The 18,450-nt window shown below is 36.3% G+C and overlaps 1 protein-coding gene across 1 annotated transcript in view; it reads left to right on the plus strand.

Moving 5' to 3' along the window:
* c12.2 (von Willebrand factor A domain-containing protein c12.2) overlaps positions 1-18,450 on the plus strand; it is a 574,487-nt gene that overhangs the window by 144,886 nt on the left and 411,151 nt on the right. Inside the window, exon 13 of the mRNA XM_090380213.1 lies at positions 10,320-10,448. Within this exon, the coding sequence (XP_090236339.1) occupies positions 10,320-10,448 (129 nt within the window). The remainder of the gene's footprint in view (positions 1-10,319; positions 10,449-18,450) is intronic.

The raw sequence follows: 18,450 nt of genomic DNA on the forward strand, positions 1-18,450 counted from the left end.
AAAATTCGAAGTGAAAAAACAGGAACCAACTAATAAAATACCAAAACGAAAGTATGACGACAGTTATTTGAATTTTGGCTTTACATGTGTTGGAAATAAAGATGCTCCTGATGCACAGTGCATCGTATCTAGGTGCCTCCGTAGCCAGGTGGGAAGGAGCAGCAGTGCGTAGAACACGCTTTTTGATTAGACCGGGGTTCGAGTCCGTCACCACCAAATATGGAGGATGCAAAAAGGTCAGGGAATGACCACCGCATATCCACGGAGCAATATGGCCTTAGTTGCTAATGCCCTAAAAACCAAATAACAACAACAGCATCGTATGTAATAAAATATTAGCAAACAGTTCTTTGGCTCCCCCTAAACTCCATAGGCATTTTGAAACCAATCATGCTGAAGACAAAGATATAAGTTTTTTTAAGAGGTGTCGGGACTCACTGAAAAATTCTAAACTTTCATTGCTTAAACTTGCTATATAACAGACAACGAAAATGCAGCAGAAGCATCTTATCGAGTAAGTTACCATATTGTGCTTAACAGCGAAGCTCACACTATTGGAGAAATGTTTTTCAAGCCTTGCGCGAAAGATATTGTAACATGCATATTAGCATTAGCATTTGATGCAAGAAAGCAAGCTTATGCAGCATCAGCCAAAAAAAAAAAAGAAAAAAAAAAAATAATAAATAAATAAAAAATAACCACTTCCATTTCACCTCTCTGTTCGTTCGAAATACCTGTCCAGCTGAGCCTTAAACTTATTTAGGCTATCAACTTCCACGACAAGGGATGGAAGTCTATTCCACCAACCAACCACCCGCTGGCTAAAGGCAAACTTCCTCATGTCTATCCTACATCTGTCTTTTCTCAATTTGAATTTATGCCCTCTCAGGTGATTATTCTGAGCAAGAGGAAGAATCCCATCAGCATTGAGCATGCTCAAACCATTCAAGGCTTTATACACCTCTATTAGATCACCTCGCTGGTGCCTAGTCCCCAGACACTGTAATTTGCAAAACTTAAGCCTTTCTTTGTAAGAGCACCCCTTTGTTCCATTCACTAATCTTGTTGCCCTTCTCTGTACTCGTTCCAGCATCTCTACATCTCTCTTAAAATGAGCCCTCCAGACCTGTATACAGTAGGTATGGCCTGACCATTGCCTTATACAAGGGAATAATCACCTCCCTATCCCTGCTAGAAAAATTCCTATATATCATCGACAATACACCATGAGCTACTCTTGCAGCCCATCTGCACTGCTCAGAAAACTTCATATCTGCCTGCACAACCACCCCCAGGTCCCTTTCATTCTCTACCACTGTCAGTGTAGTACCACAGAGTTGATACGTTGCTCTGGGGTTGCTGTTTCCCATATGCAGTACTTTACATTTGTCAATGTTAAACTTCATTTGCCACCTCTCAGCCCATCTGCTCAACCTTTCCAGATCCTGTTGCAGTAGCATAGTGTCAGTAGTGTCCTTGACAACCCTGCCAACCTTCGTATCGTCTGCAAACTTGGACATTAAGCTTGATATACCATCATCAATATCATTTATAAATACAGAAAACAATAATGGACCCAAAACTGAACCCTGAGGGACTCCACTAATAACATTAGTCCATGATGAGCAGTGTCCATTGATTACCACTCTCTGTCTTCTCCCCCTCAACCACCCCTTTATCCATAGCAGCAATTTGCCTCCAATGCCACACTGCTCCAATTTGTCCTGCAGTCTTCCATGTGCAACAGTATCAAAAGCCTTTCTAAGATCCAAGTATATAATATCAAAGTTATTCCCTGCATCCAGTTCTTTTGTGACTGCATCATAGTATCCAATCAAATTGGCTTGATTGGCATTTTAAATGAGTAGTCTGCTCAAAAAATCATTGCGGTAAAATTATCAAATAATACCTTTGCATGGCGTATTAAAGTTCTTTCTGATGACATAAAAAAAGAGCTGCTTTGTCGACTGAAACTTTGCGGTGAGTATTCATTGCAAATAGATGAATCCACTGACGTTTCAGGACTTGCTATGCTACTAGTATTTGTCGGATATAGATTTAATAATACTATTGAAGAAGACCTACTCTTACTGACAATTTTGAAATTTGAAATTGATGTATGTACTGATAGTGCTCAGGCAATGGTCGGGAAGATGAAGGGAACTGTGATGCAAATCTTAAATGTGTCACCACAAAACACTAACAGTCGTGTTCTACATAGACAAGCTCTGGCATCTAAAAATATACCAGCATATTTAAAAATTGTGCTGCATGAAGCCGTAAAAAATTAACTTTGCCACGTTTGTCTCATTTGCCACGAGTAATTTTATTGATTGTTTAACAAATTCCTCGTGGCAAATGAGACTTGCATATCTTGCCAATATTTTTTCAAAATTAAATGAAATTAATCTTTCACTATAAGGGAAGAATGTGACAATTTTTAATACAATGGATAAAATTTCATCCTTTAGAAAGAAATTGGAATTCTGGATATCTTCTGTAGAACTAAATAACTTTGCTTCCCCACATTAAATGAATTTCTGATAGAAATAAATTCTACAATCCATGAAGTTTCCAGGGCAATTTCACAACACTCAAGTGACTTGCAGTCATCTTTATTAGAATACTTTTGAAAACCACTGATGATAATTTTTGGGTTTGAAATCCATTTATAATTACAGCCAAACCAGTTGGCTTCACTATGCATGATTATGAAAGCCTAATTGATTTAATTTCTGACTCTAATTTAAAACAAAAGTTTAAGGAACTTCCACTAAATAATTTTTGGAGTAACTTAATAGAACAGTACCCCAATGTGGCTAAATATGCAGTTCGAGTATTGCTTCCTTTTGCTACAACTTATATGTGTGAGACTGGCTTTTCCTATTATACTGCAACAAAAATTAAATATAGGAATAGACTTGATGCTGCACCTGACATGAGGATTCAACTTTCCAGCATTGTACCTAATATTAAACGAATTCGTGATTCAAAGGTACAGAAACACTAATCCCATTAAAATGCAATTAATTTTTTCCTTTTAAAAATCATAATTCGTGTTGTTTTGGTATGTATGTATGTATATATATAACTTTTCTTATGTAGAATGTAGCTTTAAATTTCAACTGATTTTATAATTTTTATATATATATTTTTATTTTGATTTTGTTTTCCAAAATAAAATTCATTTGAGCATTAATTATATGTTTTTTATTTAAAAACCAAACAGCACAAGAAAATATAAGTGTTCTGTAAATATATTTTTTATGAAAAGTGTTCTGTTACTAAAAAAGTTTGAAATGCTGTTCTAAACAAATAGCCAATTAACCAGTGGACCTGTTTGAAAGTAGTACACTATAGGGGAAACTCATTTCTAAGGAAATTTTGTTCTGCTGTGAGACTTAAGATCATTTTATTATTCATGCGATTTGAATCCTGCTGTTGGCAAAAACAAATCCTACAAGCAGCTTATAAAGAAAGAAATGCCACTTTTTTACACAGATTCTTAAAGACAAATGCAATCATTGGTATGAGTGCTGGATTAATTTCTTATTATTTCCAGATTTTAAAGAGTTTGGATCTAAACTGCTGGATTTTACGAAGTTTACTGCATATATATATATATATATATATATATATATATATATATATATAAAACTGTAAAAATAATGTTTAATAATAAATATAAAATGTTTATTTATAAAAATAAATAAATAAATAAAAAGTCAGTGAGTGTAGAAACATATTATCAGAGCATTTCTTATTGAGATAAATGTGCCCCAAATTTTATTGAAAATAAATTGAAAATTTGATTACTTTATTCAATCACTGTAAGCAATGCCCAATGGGTAGGAGGGTAAATAATTATTTTCTTATGGTAGCATCTTCTGAGATATATTATTCACAAGTTTGTCTTCTGCGAGTAAGGGTAGAAGCAAGAATAGTAATCTATGGCAATAGGAATGGTGAGATATGTAGAGATATTCCATTCTATGAATAGCTTACAAGTACAGCCATTACACCATGAAGATACATAACCCTGATTACATTATTGCTGTGACGCCTCCGTAGCCAGGTGGGCAGGAGCGGCAGTGCATAGCACACGCTTCTTGATTAGACTGGGGTTCGAGCCTGTGACCACCAAATATGGAGGATGCGCAAAGGTCAGGGAATGACCACCGCATATCCTTGGAGCAATATGGTCTTAGTTGCTAATGCTCCTAAAAAAAAACCCAAACCAAACATTATTGTTAGTGGATACTTCATCACTCTGCTGATGCTCCAAATTTCCCTTGTAATGTAATATGGATAGAATAAGTAACTCTGATTTGCAAGGCATTGGGTTAATTTGTAAAATGAAGAATGTCGCAGATATCACAAGTTGTGCTTGCTACCTAAAATGCTGATGGAACTGATATTCAGGTGATACTGAAGTCAAAGTGGACATAATTTTGGCAAAGTCTGGTTGGTCTGTAACAGCCAAATCCTCTGTTTGCACCTTTACAATGGTGGAACTATTAGTAACCGTGGGTATAACCCCCCACATGCAATTCATGGTGGAACAAAAGATGGAACAAACTTCCATCTTTTGTTGTGGAAGTTGATAGCCTAAATAAATTTAAGGCTGAGCTGGACATGCATTTGGAACGAATGGAGGGGTCAAATGGAAGGTTTTCTTTTTTTTTTTGGCTGATGCTGCATAAGCTTGCTTTCTTGCATCGTATGCCTCTACTAATGCTAATGTGTATGCAATATCCGAAAATTCATTATTTCATACAGCATGCCTCCCCCCACCTTTTACTATTCAATACACCATGAGTTGTCAAACTAACAGAACAAACTTATCTGTAAAAAGATTTAAACCTCCTAAACACTTCCTCGTTCATTTCACAAATGTACGTGGTCAGAGTTCTAATCTCAATGATGTCCATTTCTACTTACAGTCTGCCAAATCCCATGTACTTTTTCCGACAGAACCCCAGTTATTGGTTGATTCAACCACTACTCATCTCAGTTGTATGAATTATTTGCTGTATGATTTCTTTCGTTTCAAAGGTGGTACTTGTGCATATGTCCATTCTGATATTCCCTGTCAGAGACAGTAATTTGGAATCTCCTTTTTTCAATATTCTCTGTCTTAAAATCTCTCTACCACATTGTCAAATTCATCTGTTGCCTCTACCGTTCTCCCAACTCCACTAATTACTTGGATCTCTTTGAAACTTCACTTTCTCCATCACCTTTCTTAACAGTGAGGTAATTTTCTTTGGTGATTTTAATGTTCACAACTCCAGCTGGCTTCCGTTTCCTAGTCACACCGACCCAGCTGGTCGAGATGCTGAGGCATTTGCAATTTCTAATGACCTTGCACAGATTGTTCATTTTCTTACCAGAACACCAGATAATAGTAACCATGCAACCAACAACCTTGATCTTTTTCTCACAAATAACCCTTCTAAGTACAAGGTCAAGGTGAGTTGCACCTCAGATCACAACTTGGTGAGGGTCTCTTCTTCAATAAAGCCTTTCTCTTGTGGCCATTCTCAACCTCGTGTTGTTTAGCATTACAAGAATGTAAAATGGGTTGATCTGTGAGATTTCTCTTCTTCTTTTCTTTGGTCGGATTGCTGTTTCAAAAATTCTGATGTCAGCGTTCGATCAGATTGTCAGTGAAATTATTCTTGTAGGGATGGAATCCTTTATTTCACACTCCATCTTAAAATCTCATCCTTTATCTAAACCTTGGTTTTCCAATAAATGTGCTAAGCCTGTTAAAGGGAAGAATGTTGCATATCGTAATTGCCTTGTTTCCAATTAGTCAGTTTCATTTTCTGCCTACACCAAAGCTCGCAACAATTGTAAAGCAGTTATTAATTAATCTGAACTAGATTTCAAACAGGCTAAGAGTAGAAAACTTGTTTTGGTGAAGGTAAAGAAAGCCTGCACGAGAATGACGAGAAATGTCGGAAAACTTATGCGGAAAATTATTTTGCCAATACGGCACTCTAGCGCTGCTCACTCGGTAAACAGACAGTAGGTGTTATCGGTCTGGAGCAAAGTCAAGAACAATATACTGATTGACAGGTAGGCGTGGCAAACGACGTGCTGATTTGGGCGCGAACACAACACACGATAACATTGGTTTAATATCACTGTAGCAGCACTAATGGTAACTTGTCCTAATTGCACATGCCCTAACATTTACTGTAATGGTGAAAAAAAGGTCAGGTTACCTCGACTTGAATCCCATGGGAGCTTGAACCCCTCCTGAAATGGAGGGTGTAACATAACCTTTTTTCTTTAGAATCATGAGTGGACTAGCACATAAATTGTTTATTAATAAAATATTAATTTTTTATTACTGTACTTTTATTTTTAAAGACACTCATGTGGATACACACGTATCATAATGTCAATCAGCACCTACTGGTAAATACACATCATAATGCCAACCAATGGCTACACAGTAGTTTGTCGTCTGTCACTCCCACCGCCAATCATTTTGCTTGCCACGCCTACTTGTCAATAAATATATCCTTCTCAATTTCTGCTCCAGACCGAGCAGCGCTAGAGTGCCGTATCAGGAAGCTAATTTTCCGCATAAGTTATCCGACGTTTCTCGTCGTTCTCGTGCAGGCTTTCTTGACTCAAGCCCTTGTTTCTTGTCCAAATGGTAGCCGAGCATTCTGGTCTCTTGATAAAACTATTGGCTGCAACTTTTGCCCATCTCTATTTCCACTTCTGTCAGAACTAGATGATTCTATTGCCACTTCAGCCAAAAATAAATCTGACCTACTAGCAACTTATTTTTCCAACTGCCACCATTCGCAATACAATTCATTCAATGCCTCCTGTGTTCTTCTATTAAAAGGATGTCAGAAGGATTTTGATGAATCTTAATGCTAAGAAAATTTCAGATCCTGATGGTATTTCTCCACCTGTTCTCAAAACCTGTGCTCCTTAACTCTGTCCTGTTCTATGTTGCCTTTTTTTTTTTTTTTTTTCACTTTCTTTTTCCAAAGGTGTTTTTTCTTTCTGCTTGGAAATTTGCTCATATCCAGCCAATTCCTAAAAAAGGTGACAAATCCCTCCTTTCCAGTTATCATTCCCATTGTAAATACTTCTACTCTTTCTAAAGTAACAAAGAAATCAATTAACCGCCAGCTCTTCAACTATCTAGAAACCTTCCATCTGATCAATGATTGCCAGTATGGATTCTGTCAGTCTCAATTCACAGGTGATATTCTGGCTTATGTTACCCAGATGGACAAATTCAATGGGAAAATTTGATGAAACTCAAGCAGTGTCTGTTGACATTTCAAAGACTTTTGATCACATTTATCATAAAGTTCTTCTACATAAGCTTCCATCTTAACTGCAGCCATTATCAACCCACTGCAGGATGGAAGCCTCCTCAACTCATGCTGAAGGAAATGGACCATAATCTGCCATGCTGGTCCAGTGCAGGTTGGCAGATCGACCGTATTTAGCAGTCAGGAGCTTGAACCCCGGTCTACTCAAAGAGCGTGTGCTACTGCACTCCCGCTCCTGACCACTCGGCTACAGAGGCCTTACCAACCTTTTTTTTTTTTTTTGTATTTGGGTATCCAGTTTTCTCTATGACTGTTCACTACAGGTGATGGTAGATGACTCTGTGTCTTCTAACTTCTAATGCTGGTGTTCCCCAAGGTTCAGTTATTTCTCCAACTCTTTTTCTCTTGTTTATTAATTACTTTCTTCCATTGACCGGAAATCTTGTCCATAGTTATGCAGATGATAGACATTGCATTTCACCTTTCAGTTTGAGAAACTTTGCTCTGCATAAACAGCTTCAACACTTCTTTTGATTTTATGTTTTTCTTAATTAACAGCATAACACCTCCTCCCTTTCTATCCTATCTATCCTTTCTGTACACATTGTACTCCCCAAATTCCAGTTCAACATTCCTTATATCTGTGTGACACCACATCTCTGCTATCCCAACAATATCCGCCTTTGATGTATTGACCAACGCTTCAAATTCATCAGATTTATTTACTATACTTCTAGCATTAGTATACATGCAAGCATACATGCTCCTACTCCTATTCCTAGTTACCCTAACACATCCCATATACCCACCTATTTCAGGTGGGTATAATTACCACTTTCTGTTCCAAATCAGTCTGAACACTTGCTGCAACCAGTCAGCATCCTTTTGCTGTCCAACTTCACACTCACAGAACCAACTTTTCTTTTCCTCATTTATTCATTCCGTTCTATCTAGCAACCTTCCTTCATATGTATTTCTTGAAAATTGCAATCTACAGAAGTCCATCTAATGTCAACAAATATCTTCTTTCATCTTGTCAACCTTCAACCATGCATGGTACTAAATACTATAGGCTCTAATACCTCTAGTGTTTGGTGTTTTCATAAAAAAAAAGCGCCCTTTCTTATGCCGTGTGTTTTGTGGAAAGCAGAATTTAAACTGTCATGAGTGAATAATAGCTTATTAATACTCAAGTAGAACAAACTTCTTTAACCACAAGTTTCCTCAAGTAGCAGTTCTTTAAAAAAAAAAAAAAAAAATAACCAAAAGGCTATTCTGTTGTTTTCTTAAAATGCTCTATGACAGTCTATTTAATGACTTGCTAGTCTCTCATCAGGTAGTGAGTAATATTAAATAGCAAAACTTTGAGAACTTACTTGAGAATAATGAAGCAGTTCTATTCAAGTTGCCATGTGATATAAAGAAGTTAACCATTACCTGCACCATGGTTTTTAACTCTATAAACTGTATGTTTAATTTCTTAAATAAATTTTTAATTATATTTAATATAGCATTTATAATAAAATAATTCAAGTTTTTACTTCTTTATACTGTGTGGCATCTGATGTAGAGCTGCTTTCATCATTCACAAACTATCTGTAAATAAGTTATTGGTTAGATCTGAATGAATTTAGAGCCACGAAGCTTCAGGCTATGGAAAGTTTACAACTACTGTAAAAGTAGGTAGTGCAAATGTATCATTCAGGTATGTAGCTGTATCAAAGAGTTTGATATAGCATCAAACTCTTTTTTGATATTGGTTTTCAATATGCAGCATTTCCCCACAAGGAGAATATTGCTATTTATACTCAGTGAGTGCCATTACCCAAATGGGCTGTTTTAGGGATTGTTGGCCCTTTGTCAGTTGGTAACTTCAGTATAAAGACTGAAAGTTTAGTTGTGATAAATTTCCACAGTGTAAGAGGTATGTCTCTCTTGTGTAAACGTATCACAACTGGGTTGTCAGCTCTCATACTGGTGCTTGTTACTTGTTCATGAAGGTACAATATGCACTGAGGATATATAATAGCATATTTTTCCTCTTTTGAGGGGAAGTACTATGATGGTAGTAATTTAGTTATGTGTAAAGATTATTCCAAATATCTACTAATCTACCATTTGTAAATAAGATATATTAAAGAGGAAAGACAAACATACTAAAATTATAGCATGCATATAATTCTTTACAAATGTAAGCTTTGCTTACTCTTTTTAAATGATTTAAATTAGTTTTTTGATTGTTCATAGGCCAATGATGACTTATTTGTCTTTTGATGCGTTGCAGTTCACTGCTATTTGTATCCACATTTAAAAGTCTTTATGCTGCATGAAGACTTTTGCAACATTAGCACACGTGTTTGCATTATATTCCCTGATACTGTGGTTGATTTTGAGTTGATTGTTGTGTAGGAATAGGAAGAAAGAGAGAAAAATCAGTTGGAAAATGTACAAAAAGATGATATGCTTTTATTTAGTTGTGAATTGGATGTATTATAGGGTGATAAAATATTTTGATGCTATTTGAAGGTTTACTTAAAAACTATGTATGCAGTAATATTACCAGAGAATTGGTAATTTTTTAAATAAGCATGTGGGATACATAGTATATTAAGTATTCTGAATGTAGGCTTTCTCAGCCTTACAGGATCATTAAACTAATTACTGAGAAATTACTAATTCCTGTAATGTTGAGAAAGGGTCAGTAAACTTTTTAATGTGTTTAGAAAAGTCTATTTGTTATTCATTTAATTTTAACCATTAATTTTCATATGTTTTTCACTGAACATATCAAATTTTGTTTTGTTATTTTAATTTGTCTTTTGTAAACTATAAATGATGCACTGAAAGTTAGGACATTTATCTTGATAGGAACTCTCTAATCCAAAAATGTTTATAGAATTTATGGTCTCTTTTATCTTATATAAAGATTATACCTATGTGAATCTGACACTGATTTTCAAAACACTGTGTGTATAAGATATTCATATCCTGATATTACTGTTACAGGTGCCTACTCAGAATTCATCTGTGACATCACCTGATCATGATTTTGTTTCAACAAATTATCATGATAATGTTTTATCACAAATGTTGTGCTCCCATCTGGTTCATGATTTTTGTGTTATTGGAGCAAAGGTAATTTTCAATAGTATGTTATTGATAAAACGTTGAATTTTTTTCATACCCATTAAAAATATTGTGCTTTTATATGGATATGTGTATGACAAAAACCATGTGTACTTTAGAGCATATGGCTGATTGACATTATACATGTCTTATACAGGATTATCCAATAATCCAACAAAATTTTATTAAACATGAATACAGAATTTAAATAAACCTGTTATAAAATGTGTTGGAAAAAAGTATTCTGCTGCTTCTGTTCAATGACACTTTGATTTCTAGACAAGATCACATATCTCTATTATAAATTACCTTGACTTCTAATCTGTCTTTGCATAAGCACATCACAAGTATTGCTTTCTCTGCATCTAATAAACTGCATTTTCTCTTTCACTCTCAACATTATTTTTCTTTTAAATAACACACACTGTGCAAAACTCATAGGTGCATGTATACTTGCATGTATACCAATGCTAGAAGTATAGTAAATAAATTTGATGAATTTGAAGTGTTGGTCAAGACATCAAAGGCGGATATTGTTGGGATATCAGAGACGTGGTGTCACACAGATATAAGGAATGCAGAACTGGAATTTGGGGAGTACAATGTGTACAGAAAGGATAGACAGGATAGGAAGGGAGGAGGCGTTATGCTGTTAATAAAGAAAAACATAAAATCAAAAGAAGTGCATCCAATTGATATAGATGAACAGTGCACTGTTGAGTCAGTTTGGTGTGACATAAGCACTGCGAAAGCAAAAATTAGAGTAGGAGTGTGTTACACGCCTAATGAGTACAATGAACAATTGTACAGAGAAATAGAGTGGGCTAGTAAATCGGAATGTCTTATAATGGGGGATTTTAACTTCCCAGATATTGACTGGAACTTGTGGGTCGGGCACTCACACACTTGTCAGACTTTTGTGGATTTATTGGATGATTGTTTTCTGCAGCAGCATGTGCGAGAGGCAACCAGAGAAAGTAATACTCTTGATCTGGTTATCAGCAGTGATCATTCATGTATTAGGAATTTGCAGATAAAAGAACCACTAGGTGGCAGTGAGCACAGTGTACTGACGTGGGATTTACTTAAAGATTTCATTACCATCAGGGGTAAAGGAAAGGGTTTTTGCTTCCGTAAAGGCGAGTACAGTGGTCTCCGACAGTTTTTAAATTCTGTACAGAGGGATTAACTGACGATGTTACCAACAGTAAATTCTAAGTGGGAAGCATTCAAGGAATTAATCATGGAAGCTACTAAAAGTTTCATACCTATTAAGAAATATTATTCAAGGTTTAGGCCTAAATGGTTGTCAAATGAACTAATGAGACTCGTAACAGAGAAGAAAAATGCATGGAATGCATATAAATTATCAAGCGACTCAGAAGCCTATGGCAGATATAAGTTAATCTGTAATCAGGTTACAAAGGAGGTTTGGCAGGCGAAGGAAGATTACGAGAAATCCTTGGCAAAAGATGCTAAGAAAAACAGCAAGGATTTCTTTACTTATATAAACTCTAAAAGGAAGGGGATGAATCTGATTGGTCCACTTGACATCGATGGTTCGACTGTTGATGATCCTGCTCAGATAGCAAACAAACTGAATGAGTATTTTGCATCTACATTCACACGTGAGGAATTATCAAGGTTTGAAAATGGCAGAAGGTTATCAAATTGTAGCAAGATACTTAATGATTTTGTAATAACTGAGAGCAAAGTGGAAGAGAAATTGTTGAAGTTAAACATAAGAAAAGCACCTGGGGTGGATGGGATCTATCCAGTTATATTAAAGGAGGCAGCAAAGCAACTAAGCAAACCCTTAGCCATAATTATGAGAGCATCCTTGGACTCAGGGGAGGTTCCCACGGACTGGAGATGTGCAAATGTATCCCCAATTCACAAAGGGGGGGATCGAAGGGTGACACGAGTAATTACAGACCAGTTAGTTTAACTTCTGTTCCGGGTAAAATAATGGAGTCGCTGGTTAAAGATGCATTGCAGGATCATCTAGACAAGACTGCAGCAATAATTCAGACACAGCATGGGTTTGTTAAGGGAAAGTCTTGTCTGACAAATTTGATAGGTTATTATGATGTGGTTACAAATGAACTGGATGCAAAAAATAATTTTGATATCATATATTTGGATTTCAGGAAAGCTTTTGACACTGTTGCGCATGGAAGACTATTGTACAAATTGGAGCAGAATGGTATTAAGGGTAAGTTGCTACAATGGATAAAAGGATGGTTAAGTGCGAGAAGACAGAGGGTGGTAATCAATGGGTGCTGCTCTTCATGGACTAATGTTATTAGTGCAGTCCCACAGGGTTCGGTGTTAGGTCCACTGTTGTTTTGTATATTAATCAATGATATTGATGAAGGTATATCAGGCTTAAGGTTGAAGTTTGCAGATGATAAAAAGGTTGGCAAGTTGTTAATGACAGTAATGACAGTGTGGTACTGCAACAGGATCTGGATAATTTGGGCAGATGGGCTAAGAAGTGGCAACTGAAGTTTAACCTTGACACATGCAAAGTACTGCATATGGGTAGAAGTAACCCCAGAGAAATGTACCAACTGTGTGGTACTACACTTAAGGTGGTAGAAAATGAAAAAGACCTGGGAGTAATTGTGCAGTCAGATATGAAGTTTTCTGAGCAATGCAGACAGGCTGCCAGGGCAGGTCATGGGGTTTTGTCAATGATATATAGGAATTTTGCTAGCTGGGAAAAGGAGGTGATTGTCCCTCTGTATAAGGCAATGGTCAGGCCACGCCTTGAGTACTGCGTACAGGTCTGGAGGCCTCATTTTAGGAAGGATGTAGATTTACTTGAGCATGTACAGAGAAGGGCAACAAGATTGGTGAGGGGAATGAAGGGATCCTCTTACCAAGAGAGGCTTAAGTTCTGCAAATTGCAGTGGCTGGAGACTAGGCACCTGCGCGGTGATCTGATTGAGGTGTATAAGGTCTTGAATGGGTTGAGCACGCTGAATTCTGATGGGATCCTTCCACTTGTTCAGATTACGAACCTAAGGGAGCATAAATTCAAATTAAGAAAAGACAGATGTAGAATAGATGTGCGGAAATTTGCCTTTAGCCACCGGGTGGTTAATTGCTGGAACAAACTTCCATCTGTCAGTTGATAGGTTGAATAAATTTAAGGAGAAACTGGACAGGCATTTGGAGGGAATGGTGTGATTTTTTTTTTTTTTTTTTTTTTTTTGGCTGATGCTGCATAAGCTCATACATTTGCTTTATTGCATCACATGCCACTACTACTACTCACACTGTATAAAACTCAAATATACCCTACCATGGAATATTGTTCCCACATCTGGGGTAGCGCCCACAAAACATCTTTTAGGCTTCTAGACTCCATTCAAAAGAGGGAAATCAGGTTAATTCTCTAGTGCAAAGTATTTTTTTTTTTTTCTGAGGGACATTTATTATTATCCTTTCTCAATTGAGTGCATATATATGCAAACACTTGAAGATTCACAGCACCGTTGTTAGAAATCAAGTGTTTTGTATCATTGGCAATCTATCCTCTCCCCCAGTGTAAACAAAACAGATTACATGTTTACTCTTAATGTAGGATACAGTTATGTAAAATGCATTTCTTGGGTAGGTGAATAGAAATGCAAAATTTAAAGGTGCCATATACTGTAATATAATACTGTATGCAATACACTAACAAATTTTCATTGTCTTTGAATTATACAAGTATAAGTCTTTGAATTATACAAGCTATTCACAAGTTGCCAGACCCAATTCAAACCTTGAATTTTATTGTACTTATTTTTCAAATAAGGTATACTAAAATGCATAATAAAATCCTATATAATTTGTTGGTGAATGGTGGTGACTTTGAAATGTATATTGCATTTCAAATATTCTGATACCAATTAATGAAGATTTGCTGTATTAGAGTTTTATATGATATGGCGCCTCCATGGGCAGGAGCAGCAGTGCATAGCACGCGCTTCTTGATTAGACCCGGGTTCGAGCCCGTGACCACCAAATACAGAGAATGTGGAAGGTCAGGGATTGACCATCGCATATCCCCAGCCTGGATAAAGGGTGAGGGTTGGTGTCAGGAAGGGCATCCGGCTGTAAAAATTTCTTGCCAAAACACTAAAAACGCTGACCTCGTATATAAAATGGGAAAAAGGCGAGGACAAAAAAAGAAAAGAAAAAAAAGAGTTTTATATGATATATATCAAAAAGTCCCACAAGGATAGCAATACACTAGCAAAAATTGGAAGGAAGTTACTATAGTGGATAAAAGGATAGCTATGTTGTATAAAAATTACACTGTTTAACATCTTTTTTTTTTTTTTTTTTTTGTCACTGTAGTAACTTCCCAACAGTGGCACACTATTCCAATTTTTAGAGAGCTGTTTTGAGTGGATCAGTATCACAACTGGGTCTAAGTTTCAGTACTAGGTGTATTATTGATTGTTATTTATTATTGATATAAAATTTGATATATCAAAGTGTCACAATGATAATGGTAGTAATCACGCTATGCCGCTTCAATAAGCCTAAAGTAGACATTATTCAGCTGTTATAAAAATGTAATTAAAATACAGTTAAGGTAAAAATTGCAAACATATTACAATATATACTGAGTTAATATAAACTGATGATAGTTTAATTTTAATAATTATAAACAACAAATAGCAAGTAAATTATAGATATACAATATTATTGTATATCTATAATTTACTTGTTATTTTCTCTCCCCCACAAATCTCGTAAGCTAGGCTTGTAGGGAACTGAGTGTGACCCAACATCCATTCTTACTTTTGCATCATGCAATCTGTTTGCAGGACTCCACCTTATATGACTGTTGAACAAACAAGGATGGGCTGTCAATATAGGATTAAGCCAATGAAACTAGATGGTTGAAAGCTTATCATTATGATAGGACAAAGCAATCAAGACTCACCCTAGCTGGGACATTTCCCAGATCAATAAGATCCCATTGTGCTTATTAGAGAACCAGGGTACTGTGCTAAATATATTATTGAAACACCAGTCAAGATACCATAATTGTTAGAACTTAAAGGGAAAAGAAGTCGAATTAGCAGAAGAGTTAAGCTAGTGTGAAACGTGAATAGCAACTGTCACAGAAACCAAGGCTGATTTATAGAGGTGAACTAAATAATAATTACAAAGTAATTACTCTGGAATTGAGGTGTAGTGAAGGGAAGGTTTAGGAATAATTTTGAAACTAATTGGAAGAAAGCTTAATTGGCTGGAAAGAATTATTCAGTAGAGTTGTATGGGCAGAATTTAAGGTGGAAAGTTGGATGATGTAGTTTTTCTAAAGAGTTCAATATCTTGGAAGTTAATAACAAAGAAATAATAGTACTGATTGGAGATTTAAATAGCAGGGTAAAGAATGACAGTTACACCTTTAAAGATATTTTAGGAATTTTAGAGAGATTGATTTGTTGTTTAATAGTACATTGGCAGCTGGAGCCATAATGTGCCATGTCAAAATTTTAGGGAGAAAGATACATCTAATAATAATTAGCGTTAGTAGAGGCATATGATACAAGAAAGCAAGCTTATATAGCATCAGCCAAATAAATAAATAATAATAGTAAAAGGCTACTTGAATTTTGCACAAGCCATGCACTCATAATTACAAACACAGCATTTCAGCATAAAGATAGCCACAAGGTTTGTTAAAAGTTTTACTTTCAAACCAAAGGATATCAGAAGCTTTCACAATTGAATACTGTTTTTATAAATTAATAATTTAACCAGTGACAGCCTTTTAAATAGTGCAGAGCACAGTAGTAGTACAGCTACAGAGTTTTTAAGCTTATTTTAACCTGTTGAGCTAAGAGATGGGTAAGAAATAAAGGAATTGATCAAAAATTGGGATTTTCTGAAATGTGACAAGAAAAATAAATTGAACTAACAGGTGGAAGCATTCACAAGGCTATATGATAGAGAAAATAGAAGAAAATCTTGGGATAGATATCCAAGCAAAGAAAAGTGAAGTAAACTTAATATGGTATGGGGAGGAAGAAAGGTTCGATGGAGGGAAATTAGCTAAACAGATATTTTGAGAAATAAATTAATGCTAGTAGGCTTAGAGGTAGAATAAGAACTTAGATATCAAGCAAGTATTAGGAATAAAAAAAAAAAAAGGGCAGACATACTTGGGCTGGAGCTAACAGGAAATAGGCTAGCATGGAGGATAATAGCAAATGAAAGGCTGATGATTCAGATAGGCTGATTTGTACTACAGGGTGATTCTAAATTATCGTCCAGGTTTCCATGGCCTATAATTTTCAAACCAAAAACAACAAAATAAAACTGCTTATGGAATATGAAAGTGTAACTCAAAAAGTTTTATTTGGCAATGCTGTACTCGCTATGTCTGGGACATACATATTGATGGCATTACTTCAAAATGGTGACTGTTCAAGAGAAGGCAATGTGCATACTTTGATTTTTCGAAACGAAGTCCGTTATCACAATGCAACGTTGTTACAGAACTCAGTATGGAAAATATACACCTTCAGATAATGCTATTCGATGTTGGTTAAAGCAATTTCAAGAGACTGGTAGTGTTCTGCACTGAAAAGGAGCGGGAAGACCGAGCACTTCGCAGGAAGTTGGTGATCGAATCCACAAAGCGTTTTCTTGAAGCCTACAAAAATCAACTAGATGAGCTTCTTTGCAGTTAGGTATACCACAAATGACTGTTTGGAGGATTGTTCATAACCGCCTTCACCTCCATGCCTACAAACTGCATATTGTGCAGGCTTTAAAGTCAAACGATAAACCCCGCCTTTTCCAATTTGCCAAAGACATTTTGTCAAACATTGAAGCTGATGAAAATTACTTTCGGAAATGGAGATTTAGTGATGAAGCAAAGTATTACGTATCAGGGAGGGTAAATCGTCATAACTGCAGAATATGGAGATCAGAAAACCCTCGCACCATTCGAGAATTCAAAAGAGATAGTCCAAAGGTCAATGTCTGGTGTGCTTTGACATGTTTGGAAGTTTTGGGGCCCTTTTTCTTTGCAGATCGGTGACCTATCTGGACATGCTACAGCTGTATCTGTTACCCCAGTTGGAAAATCATCAGCAAAATGTGGTGTTCCAGCAAGATGGTGCACCGCCACATCGGGCTCTTATTGTCCGAGAATTTCTTGACATGCATTTTCCTGGGCACTGGGTTGGGCGTGGTGAACCAATTCTGTGGCTTCCATGCTCACCTGATCTTATGCCGCTTGATTTCTTCCTGCGAGGATACGTGAAGGACATAGTGTACAAGACCCCTGTGACTTCCCTCAATGAACTGAAGCTCAGAATTGTTGCTGCTGCGATCGAAACAGTTACACCGCAAATGCTGGAGAACACTTAGAGAGAAATTGAATATTGCGTGGACATCTTATGTGCCACAAAAGGCATGCATGTTGAAGTTGTTTAGCATTCTGCAGTATTGATTCTATAGGTAATAAAATTTTTGAGTTACACTCTCATATTCCATATGCAGTTTTTTGTTGTTGTTTCTGGTTTGAAAATTATAGGCCACGGAAACCCCAACAATAATTTTGAATTGCCCTGTATTATAGAGGCTTTTATACCCACTGAGTACAAGGGGCTATTGAAAAGTTTGTGGCCTGAGTATGAAGGATTTATTTGAGGAGATTTGTAACATGTTACTTTTCAACATAGTCCTCTTTGGAGTCAATGCACTTTTGCCACCGATGCTGCAATGCATTGATTCCAGCTGCAAAGAAAGTTTTCTCTCAGGCCTTCAGGCATATATTCACTACAGTAATGATATCACTGTTGGTAAGAAAATAGATGACAGCCAAAGCATTTTTTTAAAATCTGTTACTGTCGCAGCTGCACATGCAGTGCAGCCACGAGAGTGACAGATTTGTGAGCAGGTGTGTTGTCCTGATGGAAAAAGACTCCTTTGCTGAGTTTTCCTTGGTGTTCACATTTGATGTTTTCAAGCAAATGCTTTAGAAGGT

This window comes from Mastigoproctus giganteus, chromosome 8, assembly GCF_048544385.1.
Source record: "Mastigoproctus giganteus isolate SK-2022 chromosome 8, ASM4854438v1, whole genome shotgun sequence".
Classification (NCBI taxonomy): domain Eukaryota; kingdom Metazoa; phylum Arthropoda; class Arachnida; order Uropygi; family Thelyphonidae; genus Mastigoproctus; species Mastigoproctus giganteus.